Here is a 27,697-nt window from a genome sequence, read left to right as displayed (position 1 = left end):
AGTTGTAAAATTACGTTAACAGTGTTATCCCTCGGGAACAGGGCTTGTGAGTGAATTGCATCTCACACGCAGATTCGTCAGTCGTAGCCGGCATCGAATGCTACCTTTTAGAGATGCATAAGGGTTCAAGAAATAAATAGTTTGCTCCGAGTAGTTGCCACGGTGACGGAAGAACGCTCAGGGAGGAGGACATAAAAGGGCCTGTTGTGGGCGGGGTCGGCAGAGACTCCGTCGTGGTTCGAGAGGTAGAGTCGGTGGGGCAAGGGCAGCTTCTGGTATCGGTCTTGTTAAGGGTCCAGAAGAAACAAACAGGGTCCCACAGCTGTGTGGGCAAGGAGGGGCCTCTTCCTGCCCTTTCACTCCGGTGCGTATGGGCGCTCCTGTGTTACTGCGATGCTATGTAACACCCGAATAAGTTGGGAACGTCGTTTTTTCACGTCGACCATCAACGTCTTTTGATGAGCCTCTATAAGCTTCCCAAAGGAAAGGCGGGGGAGATCATAATACACGGACTATTATTGTTCATTTTGTTGCTCTCGTTTTGCTCGCAATTTCTTCACAGTCTTAATCTGGCGACCAATCTGGGAGATCTGCATCAGTAACGCTCTGCATGCCTGGTGGACAGTTCTTCTCTTAATTCAGCCTAGGCCATATCAACACCCATGACTGTTAAAAGTGGTATTGTGCTTTAAATGCCTGGTGCAGATGTGGTGTAAACTGGTAGTTTTCTTATCGACAGTTTTCTGTTGCTACTGATTAATTTTGAAATAGTCGTGCATTTCCTTGTAGGAAAGGTTCTCCCAAGCCCTTGGTTATTTTGTCTGCCCCTTTCCCAGTTCTACAGTGTTCTTTTTGAGATGGGGCAATCAGAATTTTATACCATGCACAGCTGCAGCATTGGCATATTTAGAAGGTCATTAAGGTATTTCAGTTTCATGTTTTAATTTCCTGGTGATCACTAGCATGGAATTTACCGTTATGTTTTTAAGCACCTCTGCACACGCTTAAAAAACAAACAAACCTCTTCCTCCCACCCTATCCTGACCCATTTCACCTCTGGATAAACATGCGCAGGATCGGGCTGCACATTGATATGCAAAGCACTCCAGCATTGGACATGTTTTCTTGGAAATAAAGTTGACAAATTGTGTAGAGAATACACCAGTGTAATGATACTTTTAGGCTGATTAGAATTTGCACATTTTTACTCGGAAGGAAGTGTATATAATGCAGCCTCAGAATGCTAAAATACACATTTTTTATACTTGAAAAAAATTATAATCAAAGGTAATACAATTTTATGTGTCTCTTCACAGTTTGAATGAAAAAGTAACACTAGCAAGAAAACGAATGTGTGTGACAGAACAAGAAACAAAATTCTGGTAGCTTCATAAAATCCTGATATTTTGCTATCCCTCCGTATGGTGGAGAACAATGCAGTTAATAGTTGTGATTTTCAGGCTTGAAATTTCTTCTGGGAATACCTAACTATAGCTAGAATTCCAAATTGCTGCCTCTGAGTTGGCAGCTGTAATTACTACAAATTAAGTAAAACAGATTAGGATAATTTTCCCCATGGGACCCTTTCTTCCTCTTAATAAGCTATATTTGGTGGAGGGGAGTGGGGCAGAAGTGTTACGGTATATTTATAAAGTAACCCTTTTGGTTTCCACATGAGGAATCCTAAAATAGCACTCAAGATTAAATCAGCTCAAGCCAATTGGAAAAGTTAATTTAAGTGTGATCATGCTTTGGGAACAAAATAGTAAGCAAGTTTGTGGGGAAATGTGTTTTTAATTACAGATAGGTAGCCGTGTTGGTCTGCCATAGTCAAAATAAAAAAATTGCTTCCAGTAGCACCTTAAAGACCAACTAAGTTAGTTCTTGGTATGAGCTTTTGTGTGCATGCACACTTCTTGTTTTTAATATACGGTAAATGTGTTGTCTCCACTTTATTTTTTAGGGTTTAGTAATTTCAAGATGCAGTTTGTAACTATTAAATCATTTGTAAGCCCTTTAAAGGGATTCTTGATATTGCCATCAGCAACCCAAGAAAAGAAAAGAGACACCGTCAGTTGCACATTAGATGACAAACCACGATGTATCCTTTGTTCCTATAATTAACAATGTATGTGTAAATAAATATATAGCTTGTATCATATATAACTGTTTTACTTTTGCTTTAATTTCAATTGTTTGGGTAATACTTATTCGGTACCTGAACCTCATTTTTTTGAGGTTTGGAGAAATCTTGAGTCATCATTGGGGTTGCCATATTTCAAAGAGTAAAATTCCTGACACCCACAAAGTTGTGGAACTTTTTTGGAGAACAAACCCACATTGTTGAGCTTTTTTTGGGAAATCTAAACCAAAAATAGTTATTTTAAGCTTTTTGAGCTGTTTCCACTGCTTTTTCCATCATGTTGCCATACATCCGGGTTTTCCCTGACATTCAACAAAATTCACCACCTGACGCCATTTTTACACCCTAAAAACCAGGACATGTCAGGAATTTTCCTAATGTATGACAAACCTGGTCATCATCCCCAAACTTAGATACTTTGTCATGAAAAAAAGAAATATAATTGCAATCAGTTGTACATGATAATTGTGTGAGTTGAAATAAGGAAATAGTATTATTTGTCTTGCATCTAGTGGGGCAGCAAGCAGCATGTGGTCAAAATCAGGCAGTCAGTTGAACACTTGTTGACTCAACATACACATAACATATTGAAATTAAAAGATGCCTGCTTCTTGGGAGAAAAGCAATGACAAACCTAGACAGCATCTTAAAAAGTAGAGACATCACCTTGCCAACAAAGGTCCGTATAGTAAAAGCTATGGTTTTCCCAGTAGTGATGTATGGAAGTGAGAGCTAGACCATAAAGAAGGCTGATCGCTGAAGAATTGAAGCTTTTGAATTATGGTGCTGGAGGAGACTTGAGAGTCCCATGGACTACAAGAAGATCAAACCTCTCCATTCTGAAGGAAACCAGCCCTGAGTGGTCACTGGAAGGACAGATCCTGAAGCTGAGGCTCCAATACTTTGGTCACCTCATGAGAAGAGAAGACTCCCTGGAAAATACTCTGATGCTGGGAAAGATGGAGGGCACAAGGAGAAGGGGACAACAGAGGACAAGATGGTTGGATAGTGTTTTAGAAGCTACCAGCATGAGTTTGACCAAACTGCGGGAGGCAGTGGAAGACAGGAGTGCCTGGCGTGCTCTGGTCCATGGGGTCACAATGAGTCGGACACGACTAAACGACTAAACAACAACAAAAAAGTTGTGCTCCACCTTCATGCTCTGCCCGAGCAGTAGCAACATTCCTTTAGAAGACATCTGAAGGTACCCCTGTACAGGGAAGTTCATTAATGTTTAATGTTTTGTTATGTTTTTATATATGTTGGAAGCTCCCAGAGTTGCTGGTTTGTGGAGGGCCAGGTTCCCCTAAATTCCGGTGTGCCAGATCCTCCCAATAATTCATGGATGTAGTAAAAGTTAGAATTAATCAAGATTTGATTAAATTTTGGCAAACATGGAAATCTCCTAGATTTAGCTATGCTAAGGAGCTAAGCCAGCTTTGCAGAGCTAGCTAGATGGGCCATTAGCAGAGGACACAGGCCAGTCATGGACCATCAAAGAAACCATCAGAGGTCAAGACTGCCAGGCAAGCAGGAGCCGGGCTTCTTTGTTGAGTGCTAGTAGGCTAGAATTAGGGTTTCAACTTTGAATGATGTAGACTGTGGTGAGTCCTTTGAGTCAATTAGCAGCAAGAAGGAGGAGGGGCAGGACTCCATGTGAGTTGGGGATAACAAGCTGGAATTAAGAATCACAGAAGGTGGCTGTCCTTTGAAACCAATGCTGCACTTAAAGGGGAAGTCAGACCCTCATAGGATGTGAATGCCCTTCAGTCGCTCCATCTAGGTCCAGGTTGTATATGTGTAATAAAACCATATATCATAAAGACACCACAGTCTCTGTTGTGCCTCAAAAGGTAATACAGACCCTAGTAAGCATGTCTGCAACCCCTGGAATTTCACACCACTCAGGGAGATCGGGGTGGTGTGTAACAGTTTATAAAGGAAATACAGCATTTAAGTGATGGTAATAGGAGGTTTAACAAAAAGGAGGATGAAGAATTTTGCATATGCTTTGAAGGTTTTCAAAATATTCCTTAACAAATATCTGTTAGCGTACGTCATTGGCAGCATAGGACAAGTGAACCAGAAAATTTCTCACTTAGAACTGGGTCTGAAAAGATATGACAGTAGTGAAGGAGTGAGTAAAGAAATCTTATCAGCGCTTTATACAAGGAATCCCGCTGTGTTTTTCTGCTGCTGCTGCTTCTAAATAATAGATGCTTGGTCAAAGTATATTTCTTAGCCTTTTTGATGACAAACTGAAAATCAGTTGCTGCTGTTGTTGTTTTTTAAAACTGAGGTGAAGTCCTAGATCAACACTAATATAACTGTGTTGAACCCTAGAATAGGATACATCAGGTGCAATGAAGCTATCGCACCAGCTAGGCCTAAATATTGCAAGTTTTTGAATCCCCGTATTTTTCATGCACATATATTTATTGACAAGATCTTCTAGTTGTCAAATATTTTATTTTACTCACATTTCTAATCCTAATTTCAAATACATTTCTTAGGTTCCTGAAGAATGTTCTGGTTTTAACTGAAACTCAGTGTTAAAAGAACTACAAGATAGTGAGGGACTTAATAATGCCTCTCTTATTTAATACAAAGAAGGTAAATTCCAGGACCTTGTAGGAAGTTAGTGCCTAACCACCCTTTTCATTATTTTTCTCATTGAAGGTGATTGGGGAAATGGGGCTCAAGAGACACAAGACATCCAGAAAAGTATCGAGACCACTTAGGGCGAAAGGTATGCATTAATACTACCAAATATGAAATGGAGGCTCTAACCCCTTAAAAATGATGTTATTGTTAGAACATATTTATTCGAGTAAATTTGTATTTTGTCCTGTAGTTCAGATATGCCAAACCATGATTTGTGCTAACAGCGGTTGAGAACTCTTGGCAATAAACCACCGATGGCCAAGTTGTTGCGTGGTTAAATAGGGACCTTCCATAATCTCTGCCCTAAGGAAGGATTAGAGAGGGAGATAAATATTACTGTTTTGTCTTACTCTTTCTCCAAGGCACTGAGCTTGGAATACATGGCTATTCGGCTCCACACTGCCATCACCATTTTATTCTCTTTTTGTGTCCCAAAATACTGAACAACTTGGGTGTGTGAGAAGAGTCTGGTTATAGAGGGAAAAATTATCAGTGAGCGTTAGCCTGAATTTGTAAAGGGTTTTCCCCCCTGATGTCCAGGGACAGACATGGATAAGATTTAGTAATAACAAAAACAGGTCATGAGTCGCAACAATTACTGTATTTTTCGCCCTATAGGACGCACTTTTTCCCCTCTAAAAATGAAGGGGAAATCTGGGTGCGTCCTATGGGGCGAATGCAGGCTTTCGCTGAAGCTTGGAGAGCAAGAGGGGTCGGTGCGTACCGACCCCTCTTGCTCTCTAGGCTTCAGGAAGACATCCGCAGCCTAGGCAGCCCTGCGGGAGGTCCCGCAGGGCTGTCTAGGCTGCGGATAGCAGCCTGCCGCCCGGCGCGAGAGGCGCTCTGAAGCAGAGCGCCCCTCGCGCCAGGCAGACATCCACAGCATGGGGAGCCCTGCAGGAGTCCCCCGCAGGGCTCCCCACACTGCAGATAGCAGCCTGCCGCCCGGCGCGCGGGGCACCCTGAAGCAGAGCGCCCCGCGCGCCGGGCAGACATCGGCCAGCCCTACAAGCTCGGGGGACAGAAGGGAGGCGCAGCGCCGCCATCCCACTGTTCCTCGACCTGGTTCGGCTTCCCTGACCTGGTTTTGGGGGGGAAATAAAGGGAAAAAAATTTCCCTTTATTTCCCACCAAAAAAACTAGGTGCGTCCTATGGGACGGAGTGTCCTATGGGACGAAAAATACGGTAGGTTTCCCAAGGGCATAGTTGCAGTAGAATCAGTTGAGCATCTTAGCCAGTCAAAGTACATTTAAGAAAGTGTTCCTGGTATGGACTGAGCTTAGATATATTGGAAAATACAAAAGAAGGTGCTGAATTTAATTAGGGAAGAGGATGCTTACTGGAGGGAAGCTGTTACTTGCAGAGGATAATTTATGGTCAAATCAGGGCTTTGAACTAGGCACTGGGGAGTTCATTAAGCGATTACAAGCATAATACTGGTCACTGCAGGGAAATTACCCTTTATGGTAGGCCACTTGGGGAACTTTGGTGGGAAGCTTTGGGAACCCCCCTCAATAAATGATTCATTCAATTTGAGTTTTCTCTGATTACTTATGTTAGTGTTATGCTCTTTGCTCAGTGCAAAACCCTAATGAATATACTTAGTCTTAAGGCCTGTTTAGAGTTCCAATTTAACCACGTTTCTCAGTAACAAGCATTGGTTCAGCATGCTGTCCACTATACCACTCTGGCTCCTGGTCATCTGTATGGGCTCACTTCATTCTGGGTACCCATGCAAACCACTGACAAATAACAAACCTCCCTTTCCTTGGAATCCATTTGCTACCTACTATAATACCATTAATAACTGGCACAGGCATGTGGTGGAGTGCAGTGGAAAGGGGAAAATATGCTACTTCATTTTTCTGGTGGAGCAAAAATATCTGCAAACAACAACCCCAAATCCAGTGCTTTTACTTAACTAATTCCCACGAAAAAATTGTCCATTTCGTCCTAAGATGCTCTTCAGGTGCTAAGGGTGGCCATTTTTTTCTCTTATGATGTAGAGAGAGACCAGAAGGTGATGCAGAGGTCTGGAAAGCATGCTACAGAGAAAATAGCTCAGAAAAAGGTATGATGGCATGTGAGGGATCAGGAGTCATTGATTCCTGTGCATATTAGAAAGATGCAGAATCCTAAATGCTCAGGAAGTATGAGATGTGTTATGTACAGTGGTGCCCCGCAAGACGAATGCCTCGCAAGACGGAAAACCCGCTAGACGAAAGGGTTTTCCGTTTTTGAGCTGCTTCACAAGCCGATTTTCCCTATGGGCTTGCTTTGCAAGACGAAAACGTCTTGCAAGTGTTCTGATTTTTTTTCGCTCCCCCCCCCCTTTTCTAAGCCGCTAAGCCTTTAATAGCCTTTTAGCCGCTAATCTGCTAAGCCTTTAATAGCCGCTAAGCCTTTAATAGCCACTAAGCCTTTAATAGCCGCTAAGCCTTTAATAGCGCTAATCAGCTAAGCTGCTAATAGGGTTGCTTCGCAAGACGAATAGACGAAGAGGCTCGCGGAATGGATTAATTTCGTCTTGCGAGGCACCACTGTACTGAAGTTCTTACCCTGGGCCAGCAGGGGGATACTGTAGATAGTTATGCAAATAAGGGATCGAAAGTGACATTCAGTGATTGGATATTTTTAGGAAATTGTTACAGTTACATTGTACTGGAGCTCTATATAAGTAGGCTGACTGAACCCTTCAGTTCAGTTCTGTCCTGGCTTGTGAATAAACAAGAGCTGTTTGAAGAACCGCTGTGTCGTCTGATACGTTCACCCACAACTTAACAAGATGCATTGTGACAAAAGTGCCTAGGAAGGTCTCATGATGAATCAGATAATTGGTTTTTTTAATCCATTATACACTCCTATAATAATTGTTTCATTTATATAACACTAGTCATTAGCATTTGTACAGTACAGTGCTTTTGAATGTTCAAAGGTTTTTTCACATCCTTTAACTCGCCACAGTCCTGGAAATAAACTAAGATATTATTAGTACCTTATTCTAGGTGGGGAGGAGGAGCTAAGGCTGAATATGGCACTAGATTTGTTAATAGTTAACCATTGCTGTGTATGAAGGTGATTTTTGTCAGTACTCTGGTGAGTCCCAGAAACTTTGGAATGTCAACAGACTGTCATTAGTGTGCTCACTGGGTTGAATTGTGAGCTGAGTGTCTTCTTGATTTCTCATATATTAATTGGTTTTTTTAACCCCTAGATGGTAACAGAAAAGGATAAACTTGTGGAATTATATCAATACCCAGGATACTGTAAGGAGAAACCTACACCATTGCCAAATGGAATAGAGCTGAGTGAAATTTTGGAGAAGGTGATTCGCGCCCAGGGTAAAACACCAGTTGGTAAGGTACGCTGCATATCTCAAACATTCAGAAGTTGATAGCAGGCTGGACGAAGGAGGTAGTAGGGGTGAATTGATAATGTAGGGCCGTACATGCTTTTTTGACGTGCATTTACCTGGCGCAAGATAGTATAGCTGGGGCAGTGTCAGCACCAGGCATCTTCGGGCGGTTGCTAGGGCCACAGCATCCTGGCAAGGCGTCACATCTGATGACTTCCCTCGCCCTCCCCTTTGTTGGTTTTCCTGGTCTATCACTCTGAACAGCCCCAGGTGGCTCAACCTAGCATCACCCTTGCGGCATTGTAGGCAGTTAAAATGGTGGTTAGATCCAGTTGCTTATCACCGCTTGGAATGCTGCGACTGCAGCTTGGTAAGTTAGGGCCCAATGACAGAGGACAGAGCTCACTAAAGGACACGTTAACTAGGGCTCCCTTAAACCTGGAGTTGACCCAAGTGTATAATCTGGTACAGGAGTTATGATCTTGCTATAATAGCCATGGTTAATTGGCCGGAGAATGAGCATTGTGCCTGCCTGCTTCCTACCTTCCTTCCATTCTTCATTCTCTCTCAAGGCGCAGTTGAAACATCCAGTGTTTCTTATACCACATTTCCCCATTATATCTCAACTGGAAAACTCTAGTTAATCTTGGACAACAAACCAGGATGTGAAATCAAGGTCTGAAACTTCTAGACCAGAGCTTTCCAAACTGTGAGTCGCGACACATTTGTGTGTCGACTGCAGTGTGTTGGTGTGTCACGCGAACAGTCCCCGCGCCCCTCCCAGGTCTGGAAAGGGGTTAGTTTAACCGCTGGTTTGCTAGTAAAACTGAATTACTGTGTCATGAAATGATGCATGTCCCAAAAGTGTGTCACCAACATGAAAAGTTTGGAAAGCTCTGTTCTAGACCACCGAGAGCATTTCTAGGCCTTTGAAAGACCTGGGGCACAGCCAATCAGACATATTTGCATAAAATTTGCATGTACTGATACTCGTTATGGATTCATATTTGAGCTGATCTTCAGCGGGAAAGCCACCCTGTAAGCAAAGTAACAATTTAAAAAAAGGGGGTGGGGAGAAGATACAGGAGAGCCATAATCCAGTACAAAAAATCAAAGGTTCAGGCCAGCCCCTTACAATGCTCCTTAGACCATAAAGAGCCTTTTGGCACCTTAAAGATTAACAGATTTATTATGGCATAAGCTTTCATGGACTGGAATTCAGTTCATCAGATGCATGAAATTTAATCCTAAATTGACAGGCATACACACACACACCATGTGGGTTTTCCAGACAGGAGTTAAATAATGTAAATGTGTCATTGAGATGTTGCAAACAGATTGTTGGCAACAGCTTTTTTTTAAAAAAAAAACTTACTGGATTTTCTATAGAAAGCGTAAATTTGGATTAAATTGGGAACAGGGGTAGACTTGCCTTTTGATGACTATGACATTATGTGGGCATTACAAAAATAGCTTGCAAGGATGAGGAGCACTCATCCCATAATAAACACTAGTCTGGATGTACCAATAGTATGGAGCCAGGACTGAAGAGGAGTGAGGTCAGAGGAAATGAAAATGTAAAAGTAAGCAACAGTAATAATTACACAAAAGCAAGAGAGATACAATTAACAAGGCCATGGAGATGCATTTATTGTTCAGCCAATTAACACATGCAGTATGATCAAAATCCATAATCTTGATTTAAGACCATTATATTCCTGTTTAATTTCTTTAAAGACACGCTGGGCTTCAAAGATGCTGCAAAGGTTTCTCGATGCGCCATGTATCCAAGCTATTTTGCTGGACAGTTTCTGGTGGCAGTTTCTGCACTTGTATCATGTAAGAATAAGGGCTGAATATTGGGGGCTTGGAAGATAGTTTTCCTCCTGATTTTTCGTTTCTGATTTGCAGCTGCTCAGCTTCTTCAGTGACAGTGCATTCCTCTTCTAATGCTAGTCCCAATGCCAGCCCAGCAATTGCAAATGAACATTCCAGATTTTTTTTTATTGCATTGCAGAGGCACAAAAAAACCTGTAACTTCTGCTTTGGACCTGCTTGCTAGCCTCACTTTCAGTGCCACACAGGGATGGCCTGCCCGTTAAGTCATTAAATAAGCACTGACTGTCTTGCATCATCTTTCAGGGATGCTTTAGACATCCTCTTTATTGTGCATTCCTGATTTTTTGTGTCGGGACAGTTATACACAGTCCTGATTTCAATGCAGTTTGTGCCTGGTTAAGTTTCAGGGTAGACATACCGTTTGCAGTCAGTGCATGTCTCATAATTTCCTACTGAAATCCTGTAACTTTTCTAGTCTGTCTGGTTTTTTTGTTTGGTTTTTTTTTTTGTCCTTCTTTTGTTGCACTGCAGTGCAAGAACACCCTTCAAGATGGCCATCACGCAATAACATTGGAGATGCATTGGCAAACAGCTAATAAAGCAGACTGGTGTGTAGATGATCCAGTATAAATCCATCACTAATGCACAAATGCATTAAATCAATGGCATTTTGCAGAATAAACCCGCCTACCCACCCACACAAACCAGTCTGGAGGGGCCCTTATATTTAGACAACTGCCACATAGCATCCTTCAATCCAACACCTGTCCTGCTTTTCTTCATTATGTAGCCATTTCTTTCTTTTAAGTTATTTATCATTTTTTATAATAGTATTATTTATAATCACAGGAATTCACAAAGCAGCCAACAAATAAAAATAAAAAAATCACAATGAAACCTTTAAAACATTAGCAAAGGAAACAGTTTAACACAGAAATCAGTATAATAGCATTATCAAATCGTGATAAAAGCTAATGCTTTTAGAGTTGATGTTTCACTTATTATCAGAGATACCTGGGTCTCAGACAAGTTAACACTATATGTCTGCAGTAGCCCGTAGTATTGTGCCCAATATCAAATCAGAAGCCTACTGTGAACTCCAGCCAATGGTCTGGCAGCTGTATTTTGAACCAGGTGAAGTTTCTGTATGCTTTTCAAAGGCAGTCTCATGTATAAGTAGCTTTCATTTCACTATGTGTAGGTTTGTAGTTTATCCTACCTTTCTGAAGCCTCATTGCAAACGCCTCACATTTATTTCTCTCCCAATAGCCGAATCAAGAGATTCAGGGGCGTTTGTTCGAACGCATTTCAGAAAATTATTCTCGCATTCTGTTGGGCTGTCACAAGGTTGCCAGTCAGGAACTCATCCTTACAGTAAGTATGAAAAAAATCCATAAAGAGAGATCAAGTTTCAAGCAGGGAAACTCCCATTTGTGCCAATGAGAGATATTTTCTGAATACTAATTTTCACCCTGATATTGCTTACTGTTATTGCGCTGGGAAGGCTTAACCTTCCCCTATCCTTGTACAGTGGTACCTCGGGTTACAGACACCTCAGGTTACAAACACTTCAGGTTACAAACTCCGCTAACCTGGAAGTAGTACCTCGGGTTAAGAACCTTGCCCCAGGATGAGAACAGAAATTGTGCGCCCGTGGCGTGGTGGAAACAGGGGGCCCCATTAGCTTAAGTGGTACCTTAACTCAGGTTAAGAACAGTTTCAGGTTAAGAACGGACCGCCAGAACGTTTTAAGTTCGTAACCAGGGGTACCACTGTACTGTGGTGACAGTGACAATCACTCACCTGACCTGGTATTTAGTATTTCAAAACCCACAGCATGATTGTGGATCACATCATTAACTTAACATGTTAACAGTTGCAGTTAACCAATTTATTTGAGCTCTGATTTCCCCTGCCTTGGTTTTAGCTTTTCCCTTCACTGCTGAGCCAAGCTGTGTACACCTGCTTCTGCTACTGTTTCTCAAGGTCCTGGTTCAATACACATGAATTCAAGGCTGGGCTCTGCGATATATTCTCCGAGTGGCTGCGAGGTGAGATAGCCTGTTCTCCTTGCTTATGAAGGGAACTGGGCAGACTTTGCTTGGAGATCCATGTTTCACACAATGCAGTAATGTTTATGGCAGTGCTTTTTTCTGGGGGGACACAGGGGTACGCATACCCCTAAACATTTTGTAAATCTTTGTACTTTTGTCCATTTACTGTATTTATTTATCCCCGATTTGAACTATAAAATGGTGATTTTCTTGAGTCAAAATGAGAGTACCCCTAAACATTTTTTTAAAGAAAAAAGTACTGTTTTTAGCAATCCTTCAACATAACATAACCAGTTAGCTGCCACCCCCTTCCCCTCTTTGAGTCACATTCAGTCAAGAAATGTGTCTCATCTTGACATTTTTGAGCTGTCCTTAGGCTTCCTTCTCTTACCCTACAGTCGAATCCAAAGAATCACTTGACTAGTTATAAGTTCCAGAGAAGAGCCATGTTAGTTTGCTGTAACAAAAGCACCTAGCAGTCCTGTAGTACCTTAAAAGAACTAACACATTTATTAAGAGGAATATGTTTTTGTGGATTAGGTTTCAGTTCATCAGATGATCAAAGTTTATGCCATAATAAACCAGTTAGTCTTTAAGGTGCTATAAAACTCTATGTTGTTTAAGCTACTTATATGTGCCCAAGGGGGAATTTGCAATTGTATTTGTTAAACAGCCGTTCTCCGTGTTACTTTGGAAATGGTTTTGGAAAGTGAGGCATCTTTCAGAAGCAGTTTGCAATATGGCATGAAGGCATAAAAAAGTCAAGAACCCATTGGGCATGCCTCAGTTCTTGGGTGGAGGCTGTCTTTTTCCAACACAAAACATAATCATACATAACACTGTCCAATAAGTTATGATTTACTGTGTATAGATGATAATAACGAGTGCATTCTTTTGCTTCTCACTATCTGTCCTCCCTCTCGCCCCATATAGGTAGCTTGAATGCACCAGGGAGTTATACTAAATGGGATTATTCTCAGCTGGAGCCAGAGCGATCCAGAAGAGAAGATTTGCTGTCTGGAAAAGGAAAATTAGGGACTGGTAAGTCGAGATGAGCAAATCTTTCAATTTCAGTTTCTCATTTTTCAGATATTAAGTTCAGTTCTCTACAATTCCACATCAGTTTGCAAATTTTTAAAAAAATCACATGAAAATTCATCAGAATGTGTGTCACTTTCTCCTAATATTTACATTTTTGTATGCAATTTTATTTATTTAGTTTCAACTTTCTGTTTAAGGATGCTTTAAAAAGGGCATTTTGGGTGTGGGGGGAAGGGTGCCTTTTGGTTGCTTGTTTTTTAATAATGTATTGACAACTGGGAGAAATTGATAAGTCATGTAGAATAACTGGAAGCTGTAAGAAAGACATGTAACTGTTAGGATATTTCCGTTCCACCTTAAAAGGGAGCAGGCTGTGAGTCACAGAGTCTGCGTATTTCCTGTTTTCACAGGATGTTTCTTTTGTGTCTTTGCTTTCGTTTCTCTCTGTGTCGGAGACACTGATGCAGGCAGTCATGTCTTTCTTTGTTCTGATCAACGCTGAATAAAATTTGTAAATAATGCTCTCCTGAGTGCGACTTTTGCTGTGCATTATCTGCTGATAGCTCTAGAATGTGGCAAGATATTTTCTAGAAACTCATGTCGCTAATTGCTGATACTGCGTGCCCACGGGAGATTGATGGATCATCCGGCAGACGGCTTGGGGCCATGAAGGACTTTGTCTCCCTGGCAGTATCCCAACAGTAACAATGCCATGTGTGAGAGCGCCTCTTAATCTTTGGCGTCTTTTACAGATGTTGCCAGTATGTGTTTCACTGTTGTTGTTGTTGTTGATGATGATGATGATATCCTGCTATTTCTCCAAGGAATTCAAGGCAGCACACAGGGTTTTTCTGCTCCCTCTTATTTTCTCATATCCTGTGAACTAGGTTCGGCAGAGAAGCCGTCATTGGTTCAAGGTTTTTCTTATGCCTGAGTGAAGATTTGAGTCTGGATCATCCTAGTCCAACACACTAAGCCAGTGGTGGGGAATGTCTGGCTTGTGGTCCTAATTAGGAAGTGCCTGTCAATTTGGGAACTTCCTTTCTCTAGTTGGGGAAAACGGGTTGGATTCAAAATGGAGCATTTGCAAGGGATAAAATTCTGCAGTTTCATACTTGGAGTAGGCAGTTTGAATGCATATATTTGCACATGTATGTGATCCTATTGTGCATTTCCAATCTCTTAACCATTTCTGCACCAGCACAGATTGTGGTGCCATGGAGTCACTATAGTGGGTAAGCGTAGTTTTGTAAAGAACCTTTCTTGGTTTTTTTCTGTTGGAGGCAGTATTTGCAAATGGCTTTTAAAGAGGGTTTTCCTCTCCTTAGGTTCATTATTGTGGGATGTATTCCAGTGCTGGGCAAGCAGAATACCGCTTGCACAGTGGGAATTTCGTTTCACCTGTGCACTCTGCAGATCTGCTTTGGAGGGTCTCACAATGTTCGGGAGCTGATTTTGAGCAGGGCGGGCTGGAGGGCATAGGAGAAAAAGTTCCATTGTGTTCATGTAACTCTGCTACTTGAGTAGGGCTCTAGAATTGGATACAGCCCTGTGTAATCAACATGTCAGGAGGTCTGATATAGTATATTTGTGGTGTAGGAGGAGATTCAGTTCCAGGTACAATAGATCAGGGGACTGTCTTTCGTAGGAGCTGACATCCAGCTGTGAAGGGAGCACTGCCTTTATCCACTTCCCTATTTTGATGGGATTTACCCCCTTGGATCAGCAAAATATTCAAGTGTTCATGATTGTTCAGCTCCTACCTGGCTGGTTCAGAACCATTTGGGGTCAGCTTCCATATGAGCCTCATAACTGATGGTGTAGGAAGGAAGATGGCTATGTACTGACTGGGGTAGAGCATAGCCTTCCATAAGAAGAATCCTCATCATTTCAATAGGATTCTGAGAAATCCCCCAAAGAATCAAACTGCATATGCAAGAAGTATAAAGTGTGCATTGTGGACAGTGTGTTCTGTGTCCCAGGCGGAGAGAGAAATTCCCTATTCACCTAATCATAGGTAATAAGGAAATAATTTATAATAAGCAACTTTGATTTCCACAGGCTGTGATATTTCCTTTAGCAACTATGCGTTACCTGGTACTACACGGAAGCACCCATTGACACTCCGAAAGGTAATAGGTTATTTCATTTGCAAGCATCAGTATAGGGGCTGTTAATACGGGCAAAGTGTTCTAAAGATAGACGAAAGATTATACCAGAGTAGGTGGAGGATCAACTCATAGAATCATAGAATTGTACAGCTGGAAGTGACTACAAGGATCATCTAGTCCAGGGGTCGGCAACCCGCGGCTCCGGAGCCGCATGTGGCTCTTTTACACCTTTGCCGCAGCTCCGGGGCGGATATTAGCGAGGGGAGGAGGCGCATTGTGCGCCTCGACACTCCCCACTGTGGCGGGCACTGTACTGGCTGTGACGTCACATGGGGGCGGTGCGTGCGTTAGTCACGCACCGTCCCGACGTCATCTTCCCGCCCGCCCGCTACACTGTAAGGGGCATGTATGCTGGTCACTGCATTGAAAGGGGGCATGTACACTGGTCACTGTTTTGACGGGGAGTGAAGAACACACACACAAAAAAAGGTAACTTGTTAATTTAACGTTTATTTCTATGAGGAGGAGTAATTCTGAGGGGTCAAACAAAGAAATAATAAAAAAGTGACAAAAAAGTTGTTTTTATAATGACGAGTTTTGCGGCTCCCAGTTTTTTTTTTCTTTGGAAACGGGTCCAAGTGGCTCTTTTTGTCTTAAAGGTTGCAGACCCCTGATCTAATCCAACAGGAATCTTGCCCTACTTGGGCTTGAACCCACGACCTTGAGATTAAGAGTCTGGTGCTCCTATCGATCGAGGCATTTGCTCATATGACTTAAGGTGTATAAGCCCCATGGTACAATGATTTTAAGAAAATAGTACCAGTAACTCTTCCCAATGCTGTGTTGCATTTGGTAAATAAGAGTGAGCGCTGATCTATTAAAAAGAAATGAAAAATGCTACCTGAATAATGTCCCAATATTTAAAGTCCTTTCCTCCTTTTTAAAATCTCCAAACTTACTCCTCCCCACCCAAATTTAATATGTAAAAACATAAATGTGGTATGAATTTTTTCTTCCTCTCTTGTGATCTAGAAGCATACAGCCATTAAAAAAGTCAAGAAGTCTGTCTCCAGGAAAAAAATTCAAAAGCAGTTTCCTTTGGAAGGTAATACCGTGAAAAATTTGATAAATGTATGCAAGATCTGTTGTAAACATTAGAGTCCTCCATTACGCTAACAGCATTGATGTGGCATGCTTTTTCCAAGTGAGTGTATGGAAGCGTGTGTTGTCATGACTCATAAGTAAGAGATGTAGATGAATTACAGTGGTACCTCAGGTTACATATGCTTCAGGTTACAGACTCGGCGAGAAGCCAAGTTACAGAGAACCAGGCAGGGGGCCTTCTCGGTAGTGGCACCCGCCCTGTGGAACGCCCTCCCACCAGATGTCAAAGAGAAAAACAACTACAGTATTAATTCATTCTGGAGGTCCGTTCTTAACCTGAAACTGTTCTTAACCTGAGGTACCACTTTAGCTGATGGGGCCTCCCACTGCTGCTGTACCGCCACTGCGCAATTTCTGTTCTCATCCTGAAGCAAAGTTCTTAACCCGAGGTACTATTTCTGGGTTAGCGGAGTTTGTAACCTGAAGTGTCTGTAACCCGAGGTACCACTGTACCAGACTTTTAGAAGACATCTGAAGGCAGCCCTGTTTAGGGAAGTTTTTAATGTTTAATAGGTTATTGTATTTTAATATTCTGTTGGAAGCTGCCCAGAGTGGCTGGGGAAACCCAGCCAGATGGGTGGGGTATAAATTATTGTTGTTGTTGTTGTTGTTGTTAATCTCTCCTTTGGGTAAAGCATGGAATGTTCTCTCATTTCTTCATATATTAAGTGTATGGGCTCCCAGTAAAACGAGGCTGCATTTTAAGCTGTATTTTAATCAACTGGTTTTTTAAAAATGTTTTTATTGTATTTTATATTTAGTGTTAGCCACCCTGAGCCCGGTCTTGGCCAGGAAGGGTGGGGGTATAAATAAAAAGTTGTTGTTGTTGTTAGTCATTCTTTTTAAATTAAGAGACAGCTTACATAACAACTGAGAAGCTTTTTCTCCTTCCCCCAACCCCTAGAAAAAATGAGTCTATATTTTCACTCTTTGAGGACTACAGAGGATGATGAGCAGCATTCATCACAGAAGCATCAACGTTCATCAAAAAAGAAACTGAAGATTGCTTTGCTTCCTCGAGAGGTAATGTAATTCATGTAGAGGGGACATTTTAAAATAGCACAATTACTTGAGGATAAGATAGTAACATATCCCTACTGCTTATACAGATGTCCTTTGAATTCAATACAGAAAAGAAAGTTTATTCAGCTAGGATAATAATAATAATAATTTTATTTATACCACACCCTCCCCGGTCAGGACCTGGCTCAGGGCGGCTAACATCAGAATATATAATACGTTAAAAACATAGAATCAAACAATCAATTAAAATACAACTTAGAATCAAGCTAAGGTCAGAATAAAATCAGATGGCAACCCACGAATTATAACTATAAGGGTTGGGAACATTAAGTGCTTGCTAGGCCCAACTATTTGTGCTGGCCTTATTGGGACATTGGGAAGAGTTTCGGAGACCACTTACATGCAGGGTCTTATAAAAGGATCTTATAGAAGGAGAGGGGGTCAGACTGGGCCCTGACCAAAGGCATGGTGGAATAGCTCCATCTTACAGGCCCTGCAGAAAGATGTCAGATCCTCAGGGCCCTGGTCTCTTGTGACAGAGCATTCCACCAGGCTGGGGCCAGTGCCGAAAAGGCTGTGGCTCTGGTCGAAGGCAGTCTAACCTCCTTGAGGCCTGGGACCTCCAAGGTGTTGTTATTTACATAAGGTCTTCTGCGGGGCATACTAGGAGAGGCGGTCCCGTAAGTACGAGGGTCCTAGGCCGTATAGAGTTTTGAAGGTTAAAACCAGCACCTTAAAGGATACAAGCTTAATGAGGATGATTATTTTGAGAGACACAAAAATCAGGAGTGAAACAGAAAAGAAGCATCTTGAATGAGCAGTTATGTCAATCAGAGAGCAGTCCCAGATTATCTGTGAGCTGATTCACACTTGAAAACTACCCACATGGAAGTATAAGGGGCCACAGCCAGGCTGACCACAAGGCATCACCCATGCAGAAAGCCTGTGTAACCTCCAGAAGGGCAAGTTTTGAAAAATGCTAGCGGAACCACAGAAAACGTGAATCCATGCAAAAAGCATCTGCAAGCCCTGCTCAGCCATGAGACAACCCTTCCCATTATTGAGGGGCTCACATTAGGATATTAAATATAGCAAACTGTAAAGGTGAGGTTGCTGCATTATTGTGCCAATGAACAATCTGTAGGAAATCAAAGATCAGGGATACAATAATGTATCTTCTAGATCTAGAAGAATGATGTATATTTGTAAAACAATTGACATTCAAAATATATTTTAAATCTTCCCCTTTGGTTTTTATTGTGAAAATTGGATGCAACAATTCAAGGTTTCTGACCTGAAATGCAACATAAACGTGAAATTTTACTGCTTTTGATTTGTTACGTCCCTTGATAGGTGAAAGGAACAAATGCATCTACATAAAGTATACTGAATTCTGTTGCATGTAAAGTGAAATAGAATGAATAGCTGCCAGCTATTACCAAATGTTGAATACTACATGCCTTTTGCCATGAAATGTTAACAGCTGCTGCAAAATTATTGGATGTCGAATTATTGGATTCAAAATGATTGAATATCAAATGGTAGCTGGGGAACGTTTGGAGAATGTTCTCCATCAAAATTCAGGAAGACTTTGAGAAGCTATTAACAAGGTGTTAGCAGTGGTTGTTGCGGACAGTTTGAATGTATTATCAAAGTTCTGTGATCATTCACTCTGGATGGAAACAATTACAGTTGTAAGATGCTACTACATCCAGAAATCTGAGTGTGATAGAAGTAACCACTGTCCTCATTTATCTTCTAGTCACACCCAGCCAGTTCTGGTCCTGAGTACACCTGGCACCACCTGAATATTCATGGTCACTGCCCACTAATTCAGCACTTTCTTCAGAAGCGGAATGCTGTATCAAAGGCAGGATGTGACATATTTTTAAGCAGGAGGGCAATCTGCAAGCCAATACCATATCCTTATGAACTGTTCAAGGGAAACGAGGATGGGAAATTCTTTTATATAGCTACGTTTTTGTTCATGATTCACCAGTTCAGAATTACTTATGTACAGTGCATTATGCAGTATGTTGATGAGTTCATAGCTTATTATTAGGACAATAGAGCATTAGGGTTGTTGTTTTTAAAAATGTCCACACTTAACAGTTTAAGCTAAGCCACATCAAAGAGTCCCGGGTGTCAAGGGGTGTAGTGTCAATTTAAATATACAAAAGTAATTTTTGACTATGTTCTGGGAACCATGCAGTTCCTCTGAACCTCTGTCAGGAATTCTTGAATGAGATGATCATGAGGGAAGACAAACTTGAATAACAGTTTGCTCATTGTTCCTGATCTCTCTGTGAAATAATGCAGAACAGTAGTGAAATACTGGATGTGCTCTCAGTATCTGACAGGTTAGGCCAGATAAGCCTAGCTGAAACCTTGTGCCCTAAATCAATTCTTAGATGCAGGGAAGGATCTGTCAATTTTGCTTCTCTCAGTTTCTCATTTTTCCAACATTAAATTCAGTTCGCAGTATTTCTGCAGGAATTTGTGATTTTTTAAAAAAATCCTTATGAGAATTATTTGGCAATTTATTGTGAATTTGTCCTAATAAATACCTTTTCCGTGTAATTTTGACTATTGTGCACATTTTTGCAAGCAATTTCTCCTAAAGCATTTTTGTGTTATTTTCACTAATATGTTCATTTTAATGCACATTTTGACCTAATATATGCATTTTCGTAAACATGTGACTTGGTTGGAGAACTGCATTGTGAAATTGGATAAGTGCTAATTCTGAAACATGGTTGTGTTCTTGTTCTCATAGTGTTTTGAAAAGCGCAAATTTGATAAGAGTCACCTTTAAATGCAAACCTGAATCAAATTTCTCCCCCATCCATTCTTGGGAGACAATTCAATACAGAAAGGGTTCCCTGAAAGTGGTGGTGGTAGTAGTAGTAGTAGTAGTAATAGTTTTTCCCAGTCTGGGAAAAAGTCCCCACTCAAGGGGACTTACACAGATAAAATAGAACAAATTAAAAATATAGAAAAGTCAACCATTAAAATGTAATTAAAGCAGACATAAAATAGTTCTGCTTCTTAGAGTAGAGGGCAACAATTTAGTCAGCAGAGACAAAAAAAGCACGGCTAGAGAATGATTTAGGAGCTGGTTTTAATATGTTATAGTTAAAGATGCAACATCTCTGTCTGCAAATTAGTTCCCTGTATGGAAGACATGTTCACACTCCCAATATTTTTTTGTCTTTTGTGATTAAATGACCAACCTGTGCTGCAGAAGGATCAAACTTAAGTTTTAAATTCTGATTATAAATCAGTTTATCATTTACTAGGGCTGAGGACTTCTGGGTTATAAAGAGCACAAAAGGAACACATGTGTATACCTTTTAGTTTCACTGGATTGCAGCCATTGACTTTCATTGGCCATTTCATGGTCCACTCAAGCAAAATTGCATTCCCAGAAACACCATGGGGCTGTTTCTACCACTGTAATGCAGAAGGTAGGAGTGCATGCAGTTCTTGACTCGGTATTAGTGGTCTTGGGCTCTTATAAAAGCCTACTCTGAACCTTCAGTCTACTTTAGATCCATATTTAAAGATAATGGCCCCTATCCAGCGCAGTTATGCATGCTTAAGCCCATTTATTTCAATATATTTACATCTGTGTAGTTGAAATATTTATACCCTGCCTACTAACCAAAGTCCTTGGGAGAGTGTACAATATTGCTAAAATGCTGTACAAAAACAATTTGGATATTAGAGTCCCACTCACGGGGCAGGGTTTCCTCACCCTGGCTGATTTTGATATCTACTTAGTTCCTTGGCTCCTGGTGGTAGATGCAAGAATTACAGGTGAGGCAAAGGCCTCCCTCACCTTCCAGTCTTTGGATGCCCCAAAGCGGATGAATTTCTGCATCGCACAACAGGTCTTGGAGGAAATAACCCTGGCCTGGAAATGGCTGCTTAAGTAGCCAGATGTTAAGGGTCCTTTGCAGATTGGTGCTTCCTCCCCCAAGCTGCTACTGATGTCCATCTCAACTGGTGTAACAGATTTCTGAAAAATAGTTTTGCATATCCATAGAGTTGCCATTGACTGAGTTTTATTCCCAGATAATTACAGAATATGCTTCCCCTCACCCCACCCCGCCCCCCAAAAGCTCAGTACATGTTCTCTTTGGTATGCTTGAGGTAAGCAATCGGATTAAAATTTTCCTTTACTTCTGAAATCACGGATTCTGCCCAGACATATGCAGAAGTGATCAAGCAAAGTTTTCAGAGCCTCCGCCGGAGGCACAAGGATTTCATGAAGACTTATCGGAGACACCGGAGAGAAATGAGGAAATTTGATCAACTGAGCAAGTATAACCTGTTGGTTTTCAGGTATTTAAAGAGCTTGTTAAGTACAGCTTTATACATTACAATCTCAACATGAAGGAGGCTGGACTGTCTAAGGGCCTTTCCACGATCAGCTGTATGCATAGCCAATGCGTGGTTGCTGTTTTTTCTAACACTAAGAACTGTCATGACAGTTCAGATAGCTTAGAATTGTAGCATTGGAAGGGACCCGAAGGGTCATCTAGTCCAACTCCCTGCAATGCAGGAATCTCAACTAAATTATCCATAATAGATGGCCATTAAACCTCTGCTTAAAAACCTCCAGTTAAGGATAGTCCACGGCTTCCCGAGGGAGATCATTCCAATGTTGAACAGCTCTTATTATCAGAAAGTTCTTCCTGCTGTTTAATCAGAAACTCCTTTCTTGTTTTAGACATCCTTGTAATTTTGCTATGTTGCCTTATACTGTAGTGTACAGTTAAACTTGTGCATTTATTGTACCAGTCCACATACTGCCTCTCAGTTTTGTACTTCTATTGCATGGACTTGTCATTTTCCCAGCATTTAAAATTAAATGTTTTACTTGTGATAATCCCTCGTGAGCAGAACAACTCTCCCTGCACAATTGCATAAACTTTTTTTAAAAAATTGAAGTTGTGTGCTTTCCCTGTTTATGATGGAGGGCTCATTTAGGCATATTTAAGGATAAACTTCAGCAAGACTATGTCCCTCTCAGCGTGGTTGTCTGTCCTTGTGTTTTATTCATGATGTGCAGATGCCTTATAAAAAATGAGTAATCAGAGTGTGGCTATTTCACAGTAAATGACCATTGTGAAAGTAGCCCTAATTTTCTGCAATGTATTGCAAGGTTTCTCTTCACCTTCCTTAAATTTAATGGCTTTTTCTTTAAATTAATTTCAAGCATAATTAATTACACTTTTTCCCTTGTCACCATAGGCAAGAGATGCTGGAAGAGATGAAAAAGCAGGCCCAAAAGCAGAAAGAGTTGTTTTCTTGCCCAGAGGGACTGAGTTCTTCAGACAAGTTTATATGCCGCACCCCAAAAGTCACTTTCAACTAACTGACTTGTTAACTTACACGTGGCCCTAACAATAAATTTAGTTTTCTCTTTTTGAAATGAATGAGACTTAAGTTCAAATTGAATCTATTTGGGAGAAGCTCTTCTATAAACATTGTTACTATCTGCTTTATAAAAAGAATGTTTAAAGGAAATTAACCTAGATTTGGTGCAAAGAGATGTACAAAAGCATTTCTGATTAGAAGCAATTGTGTATTACTGCATTACAGGAGTAAGGTGAGCACTGGCTGAGAGGGAGTTTCCTTCATTAATTCAGGCATGTCATTTATGTTGAATTCTTTTAAGAGGGGGTTCTCATTTTTATACCACTGTTTGGCTGTGTCCATTTCAATAATATATTGACTATGAACGGGACTTAAAAACAGGGCTCAGATATATCCTAGGCTAGACAGATTAAGTATAAAGCAGGGGTATGTATGTTGCTAGATTACAACTGTCATCATCTCTGATCATTAGCCACACCAGCTGGGGTTTATGAAAACTGGAATCCAGCAACCTCTGAAAAATCACAGGTTACCCATGCCTGGTTTAGAGGCACCTGGAAGCTGTCTTTAGAAATTTTATTTTTGCTGCCTAGATCTCTATACATCTTCTAGATCTTAGCATACCTTACTTGGAAAGCTATATTTAAGCATATGTGTTTTCTCTTCACCTTATTTTCTGTTTTCATGAAAAGCAAATTGTAATATTTACCTTTAAGGGGCAGCATTTTGAAATGTTAAAAATCCCAACCTACATTGCTTTTGAAAATCTACCATTATGTACTGAAATAATGGCTTTTTGCAATAACCATATATTTAACACAACTCAGTCATTTACATTACTTCAACAGTGCATTACAACTGTCAGTACATATTTCATGCAGTTATTCTGAACACAATGCACAGAAACACTAATTTAGTACACTTCAAAGGTCTGAACTTGTGTTTGACAATATTTGTTTAAAATCAGAATTGACTACCCTTTTCAATGATTTCAAAGGCTCCTTAATCAGTGCTGTAACACAAGGCAGTATGATCTTTCTCTACTTAACATCTTACCCTGCAGCCCATTGAACTGAATGTGCTGGTCTTCAGTGTTGGTGGTCTCAGGGATGCAGCATTTAGTATTTTATGCCCATAAAAGTACTGTGATATATCTATGGAGTACCTGTGTTTCATTATTACAAATCTATGAAGAATATATCAAATTTAGTTTCCCTGAGACATAGTGATCTAGGAAAGAAATTGTAACAGGACATCAGTTCTATCTAGCACAAGTTTACCTTTTCACATTTTATAATCCCAGCAATAAAAGGAGTTAGAGGATTACATGAGCAATCCTACTAGAATTCTTTTTTCTTTCTTTTTTTTACAATCAGTTTGCAAAAAACGTGCCCAAGTTAACATTTTCTGTCTTTGGAAGAAGAAATCTTTTAGTGTAGTGGTCTTATATAAAATACCCAGACATGTAGCAATGTCCATAAAAACATCACCTGCCAATTTCTTAATTCTGAACCAAAAAAAGGCAGTTTGCCAGATTTCATGCTGTTTTGCATGGACTGAGAAGAAGGTACCCATCTCCAAATATTTGAAGTTACAACTGCCAATCCTCTTGCAATAGCCACGTTCAACAGTGTGAACTGGAGAGTAAGGCTATGTTTGTACTCCTGCATTTCTGAACCATAGATTTAAGTACTGGGATATAGTCAAGGTGCATATGAAATAGTTTTAAAATTGTGTCTCTAAGCATGTACAGAATACCTTTCCCTCATCACTGAAAAGAATCACATCCCATCAATCCCAATGAATTTGAGCAAAGAGCTGGCCCCTCTGTTTTTAGTAAATAAGTATTGTTCTGTCCCATAATAAAGTTTCCATTGGGAGTGTGAATGGTGACAGTGGCCATATATGGCTCCCATATGTGAGCAAACATGTTAAACGTCTTGTACATGTCCCATAAGAAGTACTATGAATCTGTTTGTCCTTTAACATCACCTATGAAGCTGCTGCTCCATATCCCCTTGCAGTCTGATGTGTGACAGAAGGATACAATGAATGGGCCCTTTTCTGTAGTGGTGTCTAGATAGTAGACAACATTTCTCAACCAGTTAGCCTGGCCCAATTACTGCTCATTTTCTGGCTACTGGCCAACACTCTCGGTTGGCAGGCTTTTAAAAGTATGATTTTTATTAACATGATGCTGAAGTTGCTTGCGCTGATGGTGTATTTTACTGGTAGTTTTGATGTGTGCTTTGTTTTGATCGTATTTTAGTTACTGTTTTAACTTATCGTTTGCTGCCCTGTTCCCAAAAGGTAGCATATAAATGTTGAAAGTAAATAAAATGCTTTCAGATTCTGTGTTTATATGATTCTAAGCGGCCTAATCCTTTCTGTGCTGCCTTTTCCCTTCCTAAGAATTTTAATAATTTTAAAGGATATGTAGCAGAATCTCTCTCTCTCTCCAGACTTGCCATGTACCAAATTCATACCAAATTCAAAGTGTAAGATAAGAATTCATGGGCCTGATCCTCTTTGCAGATGGTAGAGGCCAAATTCTTATTACTCTGGTATAGCCAGACAGAAGCCTGCAAGTGTGAACATGTTGCCAAAGCATGGCCCAATAGCACAACCAACTGGTGCATTCATACATTTGTCTCTTTGATACGTTCTTACATAGGTTTGCTTTGTTTCCTGAGAATGTGTTTGATTTGTTTGCTTCTCCTAATCCATGTACAGTTAAAGATTGCAATAAAAAAAACCCCTGCTAATCTTTGTTGGCTTTCCTCATTGCTCTCTCCTCCATCCAGCTCCCTCACTCTTTAATGTCCCTACTCATTGCTGGGCTGTGAACCAGTCAGGATCTCAACATTACAGGCCATTTTTCTTTTAAGATATATCTCCCCCCCCCCTTTTGGACTGGCTGATGGCTGCACTGAACATGATTTAAACCAGGCATAGGCAAACTCAGCCCTCCAGATGTTTTGGGACTACAACTTCCATCGTCCCTGACCACTGGTCCTGTTAGCTAGTGATGATGGGAGTTGTAGTCCCAAAACATCTGGAGGGCCGAGTTTGTCTATTCCTGATTTAAACCCATAGTTAGACTTGCAGCTACTGTTCTTGGGTGAGACTGAGGGGTGGCCTGGGCACTTAATACATAGTGAGAAGGAGGCTCGGTGTAGTTGGACAGGATATCTGGTAGTTTTCTGGATATCTGCCTCCTCAGGTTCTCTGGAGAAAATACATAAAAACTGAGGCCAAGGGGACAGGCTGTTTTCTGTCTTGGGAGCCATTTTACTGCTAGCGCCACATCCTTCAGACTGTGGCTCCAAACCCATCTGCACGCTGCCCTAGTAGGTGAAATGGAGGATATGTTCTCAGTGGCTACAAGTCACAATGGGTATATGCCGAACTTCCCGAAAGCATCAGGTTTAGTCGCTGTGAGAGACAGGATGGTGTCTAGGTCTTTAGTCCAATCCACCAGGGCTCTTCCATTGACACCGCATAGCCCCTCTAAGCACCGCCAGGCTGTGCCCTTGATCTGTCAAAATGCCTGCAACTTTGCTCCAAGGTTTCCTCAGGAGATCTAGCAACCCCTGTAGATACAACATCTATATTCTTCTTCTGGTGTAAATGTGGATAGGATTGAAGCATTTGTCATCTTTGAGGTGGTGGTTGTTTTTTTAATATACATTCCCCAACTACCCAGAGTATAGCTGGAAGCCATTTTGGCTTCATTTTTCTCCTCAGATCTGGCAGCTCTGTCTAGCAGCTTTTACACCTTTTTTCTTCCAACGCTGGAGTGTGAATCCCAGAGTGTGTAGCAGAAGCAGACTTGCTTGTTTAAACCAAGTCAGCCTCAGTCATATGTTACCACAGAGGCTGGGGAAAGGTTTGATTTTTTGGGCAGGAGAGGTGAGGGGGAGGTAAGTAAGGCTGAACATAAAAATTGATACATCTGAACATTTAAAAAAACCTCTAACCCTATCACAATCTGAAATAATACATCATCTCTCCTTTGTAACGTCTCAGGGTTTTAGTTTGCTTTTCAGGGCATCCAGGAGGAAGTAAATGTCATGGTAAAAAGTTAGAAGCACAGGAAAAAAATGCTCTTTCCCACCATACATTATTCTGAGCCTTCTCTGCCACTTGAATGCTTAAACTGCCCTCCTTTTTCTGGCACATTCTTCTAGTTTTAGTATATATTTACTATCTTTCTGTCAAAGTGCTGGACGGTCAGAAACAATAAAAAATACGAAAAACACACGAGAAAGAGGGCCATGACCTTGCACTGGATATATTAGAAGAGTGCCACTAATTTTTACCTCAAAAAAGATACTAGTATGGGTGGATTCACATTACTGTTTCTTTCAGCATCAGGTGATTTCTTTTAGTAATGTGATGAGAACCATATGGCACTGGAATGGTTTCAGTGATACACTGGTGAGTCATGGCGGGTGCTCTCACCTCACATACCTAAAAAAAAAATACCTCACAATTAGTAAAACAGTCACCTGAGTTGTCTCCTGGCCTCTGTTCCATTTTCACTTTGCGGCACTGGAACTTGAGGTAGAGAATATACTTATAGCCTCACTTCTTCCTGATATGTAGCGCCACTGTCCAAAAATGAGAATGGACACAGTTGTATAATTTAAATATATATATATTTAAACCGGTATCCAGGTCAAGAAAGCTGGGAACAATGAGAAAACAATGTGCAAGTATGATGTGATCTTCAATAAATAGGCAAGATGTTATAAAAAGGAGTTACAACATGTCCTTCATCTTTTTAATTGGATGCTTCCCATCTGTCATTACCAAGATCGGGTGGTTATGTTACCTCAGGAAAATATTTTTACCTTTTCCTAAAGTTATTTTGAAACATGACGATTACGAATTAGTGGTTTTTCGCTTTCTCAC

General features: G+C 40.9%; 2 protein-coding genes and 1 long non-coding RNA gene across 15 annotated transcripts in view; 2 read left to right on the top strand and 1 right to left on the bottom strand.

Annotated features, from left to right (window-relative positions):
* The first annotated feature begins 68 nt into the window (after positions 1-68).
* Positions 69-25,549, top strand: FAM227A (family with sequence similarity 227 member A). Of its 2 annotated transcripts, XM_083462343.1 has the most exons (17): positions 235-364; positions 1,317-1,382; positions 1,964-2,101; positions 4,195-4,280; positions 4,823-4,892; positions 6,815-6,879; positions 8,023-8,169; positions 9,901-10,002; positions 11,272-11,376; positions 11,930-12,053; positions 12,990-13,097; positions 15,159-15,229; positions 16,241-16,313; positions 17,277-17,395; positions 19,158-19,315; positions 21,593-21,742; positions 22,655-25,549. In XM_083462343.1, the coding sequence occupies exons 3-17, from the start codon at positions 1,981-1,983 to the stop codon at positions 22,776-22,778; spliced, it is 1,623 nt and encodes a 540-aa protein (XP_083318469.1). In that variant the 5' UTR covers positions 235-364; positions 1,317-1,382; positions 1,964-1,980; the 3' UTR covers positions 22,779-25,549. The 2 variants fall into 2 exon arrangements, with proteins under 2 accessions (XP_083318468.1, XP_083318469.1); XM_083462342.1 differs by lacking the exon at positions 1,317-1,382 and having other exon boundaries at positions 69-364.
* Positions 20,498-27,380, bottom strand: LOC310687392. Its single transcript, XR_014516403.1, has 2 exons — positions 27,292-27,380; positions 20,498-21,416 (listed from the first exon to the last, which is right to left on the bottom strand). It is a non-coding gene; the product is annotated as an uncharacterized lncRNA (long non-coding RNA).
* The window catches only part of DMC1 (DNA meiotic recombinase 1), a 14,862-nt gene continuing 12,986 nt past the window's right edge, over positions 25,822-27,697 (top strand). For 2 of the 12 annotated variants that reach the window (XM_083462379.1, XM_083462382.1), the window contains exon 1: positions 25,916-26,130. Coding sequence is in view for 1 of the 12 variants with exons in the window: in XM_083462380.1 (XP_083318506.1) it covers positions 27,179-27,220 (42 nt within the window). In the remaining 11 variants the exon portion in view is untranslated. The other 10 variants (XM_083462386.1, XM_083462387.1, XM_083462385.1 and 7 more) reach the window with 10 other exon arrangements.

This window comes from Podarcis liolepis (assembly GCF_965112155.1).
Source record: "Podarcis liolepis genome assembly, chromosome: 10".
NCBI lineage: Eukaryota > Metazoa > Chordata > Lepidosauria > Squamata > Lacertidae > Podarcis > Podarcis liolepis.
The sequence above is the reverse complement of the archived record's forward strand: the minus strand, read 5'-3'. Positions and strand labels throughout refer to the sequence as shown.